This window comes from Triplophysa dalaica, chromosome 21 (genome assembly GCF_015846415.1).
Source record: "Triplophysa dalaica isolate WHDGS20190420 chromosome 21, ASM1584641v1, whole genome shotgun sequence".
Taxonomy (NCBI): domain Eukaryota; kingdom Metazoa; phylum Chordata; class Actinopteri; order Cypriniformes; family Nemacheilidae; genus Triplophysa; species Triplophysa dalaica.
The window spans coordinates 3,732,110-3,741,619 of NC_079562.1; the positions used below are offsets into that span (position 1 = coordinate 3,732,110).

The following is a 9,510-nucleotide window of genomic DNA, read 5'->3' on the forward strand; positions in this document are numbered from 1 at the left end:
TATGTTAAAAAGAATGAAAGCATACTTTGGAAATATTGCAGCACATTTAAAGGGACAGTACACCCAAACATGACAATTCTGTCTTCATTTACTCATCTTCGAGTTGTTTCAAATCTGTACATAAATGTTGTTATGATTAAACAAAAGAAGATATCAGAAGAATGTAGAAAAGAAAACAGTCCTGGGGCACGTTCGACTACCATTGATTTTTTTTCTACTATGGTAGTCAACGGTGGCCAAGAACTGTTTGGTGACAAGCATTTGTCCAAATATCTTTCTCTGTGGTCATCAGAACAAACAAATGTATATAGATTTGGAACAACTCGAAGGTGAGTAAATGATGACAGAATTTTCATTTTTGGGTGAACTGTTCCTTTAACAGCAACTTTAGGAGACGATCAAAATGAACCGACCAAACCCCAGTGATTCAGACTGCTTTGAAGATTTTGGTTCACTTTAGACTTTACCGTTGGGAAAATCGAGTACTTATGCTATTAAACCAAATTCCTAACAGTAAATCTCTCGAATTACCCCAAACCTTTAGCTTTGACTTATGTAACGACAACTTTGTGACCTCGGCTTCCTGCGGGTCGGCAAAGCTTCTGTTTGCCTTCAGATTCTAGAGTCTTAAGACTCAGATGTGTCTGAAAATGGCTCGGAATGTGTTAATTCCTCAGAAAAGCCATAACAACACACACACACATTCTGCTTAAGTCGGATGACCCAAGAAACAGGAGTTTCCCTTGTGTGTGCTTGTGTGCGTGCGCCTGTGCATGCATGATTTTCTTTGAAAAATAATGTCATCCCTTTTGCCCATGCGCTCATTGCAATAACCCCGAAAACAACATTATTTTAACCACTACAACAAATCCTTGGATGAACACCAGCCTCTACCAGAAAGTTCAACTGAGTTGATTTCGAAACCCAGATGCCTTTGAAAAAATGATGGCAGTTGTGTTCCTGTGTTGTTTTTATAGGTTGTGAACTCTTTAGAAGTTTATTGCAACATTTGCAATGTGACCGTTGAATATTTTTAAGGAAAGAGAAGTGCTCAGGAAAGCCCCTTCTCCACCAGCGGTTGCCGTCCTGACGCAGATGGTGCCACGGTGGGTTTTTGACACAGTTTCTGATCCGGGTGTCTTTTTGGCCCTGTTCCTGACCTCAAGTGGAGCGTTTCAAGAGGTGCCACGTGGTCTTGTGAGAAATCACCTGACTCGGGATTAGCTGCTCATGAGGTCTCCCAAAAAATGAAAAGTCTTTGACAACAAAGGGTCGCACAGTTTGCGATGCATCTGTAGGTTTTTCGAGCTTGTCAATGACCTGTGGGAAAGTGATCAAGAAAACCAGACGACTTCAACAACCATCTGAGCTGGTTTTTTATTGTTGGTTTGTTTGCACATACACTAGTCTAACATGTTGAGTTGCGCCACGTCTGCAGTGATCGCTGCATGTTTAACATGCCTTGTCAAGTTAAAATTAGTTCAGCTTTTGATAGAGTAAGACAATGGATATGACAATGAAATGATATAGCATGCTATGGTTATAGCATTTGAAATGAAGACGGAGACGATCAGGTCCATTTACAGTCGTGCATTTGGACGATGCTTTTATGCAAAGTGATTTAAAACATACATTCCCTCATGTTTGGGTCTGTTCTCCAGGAACAAACCCTTGACCTTGATGTTGCAAGCGGTACCACTAAAGCTACCAGATACAGTGATGCTACTGTAGGTAGAGCCCCTAAATGGAACCGCTAAAGATTCCCTTCAGCTTTTTCCCCATGCATATCATTCATAGCTTGGTGATGACGACAGCCATAACCTGCATCTTCCGGCGATCAAGTGCTCAAAGTCCTGTTCAGAACCGACGCTTTTTTTTTCTTCAGACCACAGAGCATCCTGTCTAAAATATGTGTGCTTGTGTGCGCACGCGTGGGCTCTTGTGGTATTAGTAATGAAATTGCACTTCCCTCGTTTCCATTTAAGCAGCAGATACAGTTGAATTTGATGTGGCTTAGTAACTCACACATTTACTGGCAGTGTTGTCAAGTGTAAACAAAGCTTAGGAAATAGAGGTTAAAGGGGGACCGGTTCGGACACGCGAACGTGCATAAATACGCAAGCCGCAATAAAAAGCACGAACCAAAACAACTCTAAAGGATGCTATTTTCCATTGCAGCCCCTAACAAAGCGAATGAGAGCTTTTTAAAGGGAATTTTTTATTCATAGAAATAGTTGTAGTTCTCGTTTCTGTAGAAGTTGGACCAGAGGAAGTGAGTATTTCAGTGTGGGCTGTAATGGAGACGAGTCACTGATTGGCTCCATTTATGTCCTACATTAGAGATGTGCTTTGTGTTGTTTTGTTTATTACATATATAGCGTTTCATATTTCATTTTTAGTTTTTAAAATGTTATAATAGTTTTAGCTGTAGCAATGATACCTTTATTAATTATTTAAGAACACACAAAAAAAACTAGTTGAATTTACTTAATTTTTGTGTTAATTTACTTTTTTTAATTTTTCAAGTAAATTTTAAAAGAAAAACAAAGTTAATTTACTTAAAATAGCTTTGTTTAAAAAACTATTGAATCCTACTAGTTGTTTTTTATCAGTGTAGTTTTATTACTTTGCTTTCAGTTTTTTTATGCTCCGTTTAGTTTAGATGCCATACCTACTTTTATTTCTTACAGTTTAATAAACAATATTCAGGAGTGTTGGGTACATACAGGCTTGTTTTGACTGGTTTTACAGGGTATGGGGTTTATGCCGCTGGACTGTGGGAGGAGCTTTGATACTCTTGGATAATGTGGTTGAATCGATAGATTTCAAAAGTAGTCCACTCTGTGTGGCGTAGTGTGAGATTCATGTCAGACCCGATAAGAGATAGCGAAGCGAGTCTGAACGATGACGATGACGAAACCGCCCGACAGCTGGGCTGCTCGCGCAGACGCCGCTGCTTGTGGGCGGAGGTAAACACAAACCTCAACATCTGTGGCAGCAGGAAGTGAACACACACACACACTCCTCTCTCATTCTCAGAATGACTGAGAGCATTACCTGTGATTTTCCCCTGCGTCTGCCCGACTCGAGTGTGTACGTATGTTGCCCCTCCATCTGAGATTTGACAGAAACAGGGAACTTCTCTGCAGCTGAGGTGTGATCGACCTCTCTCACTTGCTTTCTGTCACGACTGCAAACACACATGCATGTGGGATGCTGAAAAAAAATCTTGCACATTTAAAAGGTGCATGAACTCCTTTTTAGGTTAAAGTTTAAATGTAAATGGGAAAGTGTGTATTATTAGATGCAGTGACTGGTCAACAATTCCTTTTAAGGAAATGTTTAATAGACAAATGTTTTTAAAACACACTGACAGCATCTTTAATACAATTTAAAGATGTTTCCACGTTTCTTTTTGGCTTATATAGTCCAGAATTAAGTAATTTGATGTCATAAAAAACTTTACAATAATAAAAATACAAGTAACGTTAATTGTTTTTGGTTTCTTGACCTTACTTTGATTTACAACACTAAGCTTATCATAATGATTTATAAGTCGAGCTGTTGTGTACAATTCATGGGAAAAATCAGTTTGACAATATTTCGCTTCAACCCACTTAAAGAAAAGTATGTGAAGTAACTTTCAGTTCTATGTTTAAAACAGAGGTGGCGATAGACTGAAAAAAAGTTACAGGTGACAACCTCAAATAATGAAACATAAATCTTTTGACTTCCTCATATCAGGTGATTAAGATATAAGATGATTGTGCATAAGTGTTCAGGGCTTGCCTGTCTTTAAGCCAAATCATTTGTGTGTTTGTGTAAGTAGGCCAGCTTTGGGGAAGATAATTGGAGAAAATAATCTTTTGGGGTGTCTTATAGGCACTCGCACAGCTCAGCTCTTTTCCCGACGGCGTTTTTACAGCGACTATCACTTTTTCCTTCCTGCTGTTAAAATCTCTGTCCTTATTAGGAAGTGCGTCTGACCTCTCCCATCAGCCAGAAGTCTGACATTCCACAATCCTGTTTGGCGCTCGTAGACTTCCACTTCTGTCTCTGATCGCCGCCTGGTTTATAAACCATCCAGAGATATTAGGACAAGTAGGAAATAGATTTTTTTGCTTCAATCTATTAATAGAAACTGAAGGAATTACATATAAAATAGATTTTGTCTGGAAAGAATATCGCTGATGATGCTGGGTGATTGCTACAGCATTAATAAGTGGTTGCTAAGGTGTTCCGAATGGTTGTAAGCATCTTTCTTTATGGTTGCTAGGGTGTTACTGCCCAAAGCGGGAATACACGATGACATAGTTTGGTCCCTGGATATGGTTTTAACATTCACCAGAATTTTAGTTTTATGATCTCTTGATATTATTCTAAGTATATCCACGTAGCTCTTACAAAAACTTTATTATTTTCGCAGGCAGCTCAAAAACAATCAAACAAGATTAACGGTGAATGATTATATTAGTTCAGTTCAATTATTTCATTTTGTCCTGGATGAAATATTACGCCAAAGTCACAGGAAATCTTCTTATCTTCATTAGAAAATTTAGTCATTCCTTCTGTTAAGTTCTCATATAGACTTCACTGATATTTCACTGATCTGTTATCTCCAACAGAGGTCATAAAATATCATTCCTGAAAGTCTTCAAGATGTGATAAGACATTGTTGTTAATGTGCTTTATTAAATTAATGCCTGTCAGGAGACATGGTAGACTTCCTCAGATAATGATCACAGGCCTGTTAGATGGTGTTCGATGGTTTCAAGCTCTGTATCACAGGGTGAGGCTGTCTGACTTTGATATTGCAGTAAGCAGGTTACACGTAGGGAATTTTGTCTGATGTAAGTATACACACACTTGTTTAGATCATGACGAGAAAGGAACTATCACAAAAGAGGACATGACTTACCATTTCAAGTTAAACACACTATGATTAAAATGTCCAGTTAAAAGAACACTTTGTGTCAACAGGTTTGTGTGACATCACCGGTAGAAAAATCATTAATTTTTAAAGAAAGTTTGGGAGGACGATTTGTATTACAAAGAGTAATTACTTTCATTAAACCATAACAAACAATGTGTTATAGTTAACAAGTGCACACTAGTTCCAGTGTGTAATCTGTGCAATATGTAAGGGATAATGTACAGGCAGTCGGTTGTTATTACAGAAATAAGCCCCCAAATTGTGATTATGTGAAGGGGGCCTTTTATCAAACTGAAGGGGCAGAATTGTGGTTGAAAAAAACGGTCTGTAATAAAGTTCAATAAAAGGAAGGAGGCGGGAACAGGCGAACATTCAAATAAAGTTTTAATAAAATAAACAAACAAAAACACGGAAGTAAAATCCCGGACACAAGAACATAAATATAAACTTAACACATGTGCGGGCGCGGTCCTCTCTCACCGACAGTCCTGACGATTCATCCATTTATGCTCCCGAACTCCTCCGTGAGATATGCGGGACTGGTGTGCGCACTGCTGATTCCAACTATCAATCACGCCACCGGCCCGGCGTCACGGCTCTCGTCACGCCTTCCTCACCACAGTGTCATTGACATGATTTTTTTCATTTCTAATTTGAACAAATGACATTTATGTTAACATAAATATGTGACTACATGACATTTAAATGTAATTGAATGTATAGGTTAAGGGTTAAAATCGTGATTGAAAAGTGATTTGAAATGATTGACCAAAGGAAACTCAAGTCTCATTTTTCGACAGGATCACAACTTAGATTGGTTCCCACGGATGCGAGCCATGTCTCTGGTGAGCAGCGATGCTGAGGGCGAGCAGAACGAGATCAGAAGCCTTCAAGAGAAACTTGAATCCACCATGAAGCTCGTCTGTAACCTGTCAGGCCAACTCATTGATCTAAAAGAGCAGGTAAACAACAAAGTCTCTGTGCCGTCCAAAGTGATGAGACTGCGCCAGACCAGTTCTTCACGACCGCTTCAGTTCTTCATGAAGCGTAGTCTTGACTCATTAAGCCAGATGGCGGACATGGAACTCTCATCACAACAGGTTGTCAGTGAAACGAGGGTTCGAATGCCGGTCTGCACGAGTCCACAACTTCTAGAAGGTTCAATTAGACCAAAGGGCAATGACTCATTTCATTTTCTCTTTGTGTATCTAGCCTCAGCTCGTGGTATTTAAAAAGATCTTTCACCTGCGTCACGAGCCCAAGTGTTGTTTCAGTTTTATTCAGCATGCATTGTCGTCCAGACAAAGTTCTGCGAACTCGGGCTTGTTTGTTTCCACAGATAAACAAGCAGATGTGTGTGATAAAGCGGGTCTCGTTTCTTTTTGTATTCGGTGGAAAGATGCGTAGTGCAAATGTCGATTTCTTGTAAATAGCATCGATTAAGACCCGCTTGGAGGTTTGTATAAAACGGGAAGTGTCTAGAAGGAAGTTGATTTTTTTTGGTCCACGAGACAGTGGAAGAGGTCACAGTTTGGCTAAAGCAGCGTAAAGAGGCTAGTGAAAACCAACTAACTTTCACTGAAAGATCTGAGCGATGTAGCGTTTACACGTGTCGGTACAGCTTTTATCTCTCCTGATCTATAGAAAAGTGTGAAGAAAACACTTGAGAGAGTTTCTTTATAAATATTGCCTATTCTTAACTTTTCTAATTAGTCCATAAATCTACAAGGCAACTAAATTGTCAGTCCGTCACTTTTTACGATATAATTCTGTAAAGTTTGGAGTTGATATGTACGATTAAACATAATGATGCCAAATGGGACATTTTCACAGCAGACTCAAACTAACAACCCATTACTATGTACCACCATTCAAATATACATGTGTATACCAACTAAAATGAATTTTTGGTTGTTATTGATCTTGCGTATCCATGTGACCTCCTGTCCAGTATTCCATCATGTGACCTGTCTGAGGATCCTTATGATGAAGGGATTCATCAGTGTTTTTATGCTAAAAAAGGATCCGATCCAAAATCTGGGGAAGGTCCCATGATAGATCTCATGTTTTTCATTTTGAGATGATTGAATTATTCACATGTATTACAAATCCATAGGTAGCACACAATTTAACAGCTCCTTATACGGAGCCGCATATAGCAGGAAATATACAGGCATATCTTTAAAAATGGTTTTGTCGAGTCAAATGAGAGACTTCCTGTGGACACAGAGTTTAATATATATGCCAGCGAGCGAGCTGTTGCGATTCTGGCTCACTTTCGCAGTTGTTGAGTCAGAGTAGGGGATTTCTGTACAGACGGACTGAATTTCGTTGGAAGTGTCTATGTGAGTGTGTATCAAGTGTTTTGTGGCTCGGTTGCACAACGCTGCATGACACGGCTCCAGTTGCTCCATTTTTGTATTCCAAGAAGCTTTTTCATATAGCATCTAAAACACACGGGACACTCATGAGTAATGAGGTTATTACCAAGGCAACATCAACGGATACGTGATACAAGATACGCGTTATTGCATCACTAAGTCTGATATGTAGGTGAGGCAAACCGTAGGAGAAGATGAAGTTTAAAAATATAGACGTTTTTAATTCAACTAATTTAATATATTACTACGTATTTCAAATAATACTATAAAGTTTTGGTATTAATTATCCATGTTTAAAGAAACCATAGTTATGGATTCACAAATACTATACAGTATGTATCCTGTTAACTACATATTTATATATGTAACTGCACATTTAGGATTTACAACTATTGACATTCAGATTCACATATTTTATGATAAACACACCACATTAATGCGTGAAACATTTTGTGTGTGTGAGAGAATCACGAAGCTCATGCGTTTTCTGGCCGATGATGCACATCATGTATCCTCATTTGAAACTACTAGAATCAATTTTAATTATTTAAAGTTAACTGTTTAGCTTTTATAAATATATCCAGATGTATGCGAATTTGTATGTATATGTTGGATTTACACATCTATGGTAGAAAGTGAGTTAAAACAGTAGATTTATAATCAGACGTGACCCAATAACACTGTGTTTTCTGACAGATGATAGAGCAAAGAAAACAGAAACAGCGGATCGGGTTTATGGGACACCCCCAACACATGAACGTCAACCCTCAGCAGCCCGCCTGAGTCCGTTACCCAGGCCTACAGCTGTCTTCTGCAGACATCACATCAGACTTTGTGTGTGTTTGTGTGTGTGTATGAATGTGCGTGTGAAAAAGACATATTGTCGCATTACAAATACAAACTCCTACCCACACGATCCATTTGAGTGCCAAATGTTAAATGGAAGTCAATTTTACTTGGCTTCCACAGGGCAGAGCTACGAAAGGTAAACTGCACGACTGAGATGTGTGGTGCGGTCTTTAGATGCTGCTTGGACATTGTTTTTTTTATTGACCCATAACAGTATAGCAGTCAGTATTTGATGTTTATTTTTGTATTTTGTGCAATATTAACAATATGCAAATACACTGATCTGTAAATTTTGTCTTGAAGGGGCGGTGTGGAAAATTAGATTTCCTGTTGTTTTGTTCTTTTGCTTTGATTCTAATGAATATTCATTAGGGCCAAGTACATGTAGGGGTTCTGTTTGCAAAGTCTGACATGTGAAATACATTATATTTAAATAATTTATGAAAAAGGCTTTTTCTTATTTATTTAAATGTATTTATATCAAAATGAAATACAGATAGGTTGTTGCTGTAAGAGTTCGATTCTCATGGATGAAATCAGGTTTTGTTTGTTATTGAGCATAGATATCCTTTTTTTTGCTTTCGCTGGATTCATGACCTTAGAAGTCATTTATTGAGTATAATGAATAAACGTAGGTCAAAAACTGTTTAGGCAGGTGAAGTTTGTGTTCAAATCGAACGTAATTTCTGCACTATTGAATAACTGAACCCATAGCATTCTTATCATCATAGAGTCATCTTAAGTGTGCTTGTCCATACGTTTTGCATCAAAAGGTGAAGCACACAGTATGAATTCTCACCGGCAAAAGCAATCGAGTTTTCTAGACTTCTCTATAACTTTTCTAGAAGATTTCACCTTTTAGCTGAATTTAAGGTAGCTTTCTTGATATCAGTTTTTTATGTGTTTATGTCTGCCGGGTCTTTGCTTTTATAGAGAGATACCCTTTCATATCATCCTAATAAAAAAACACCACTGTTACTGGGAAATAACTGATTGAATAGATAAAATATATATTCAATGAGATTGTACATTAATTGAGTGATATTAATAAAATCTGTATTTCTTGTTGAAAGGATCAGAAATGTTTTTTATGTCTTTAGTCAAAATCACAAAACTAGAAAATCTCCCCTGATGCCATTAAGATTTATGAGTTGTTCTTTGACCACCCATGTTTCCACTACAGCAAACTTCAATAGATGTTAAATTACCACTTAAAACCACTACTTCTAATTTAATCTTTCTTATTTACTGTACATTTTATTCATAAGGTTTGTTATTCTGCAGATCAGCCAGACATGCACCGATGCTGATGAAAGCATGGTCGTTTTTCATATGACAATGCCTTCT

The 9,510-nt window shown here is 38.1% G+C and overlaps 1 protein-coding gene across 10 annotated transcripts in view; it reads left to right on the forward strand.

Annotated features, from left to right (window-relative positions):
- itpr1b (inositol 1,4,5-trisphosphate receptor, type 1b) overlaps positions 1–8,811 on the forward strand; it is a 93,049-nt gene extending 84,238 nt beyond the window's left edge. For all 10 annotated transcript variants that reach the window (XM_056735679.1, XM_056735680.1, XM_056735682.1 and 7 more), the window contains 2 exons: positions 5,734–5,895; positions 8,011–8,811. In XM_056735679.1, coding sequence (XP_056591657.1) covers positions 5,734–5,895; positions 8,011–8,097 — 249 coding nt within the window. In that variant the 3' untranslated portion in view covers positions 8,098–8,811. The remainder of the gene's footprint in view (positions 1–5,733; positions 5,896–8,010) is intronic.
- The last annotated feature ends 699 nt before the right edge of the window (positions 8,812–9,510 follow it).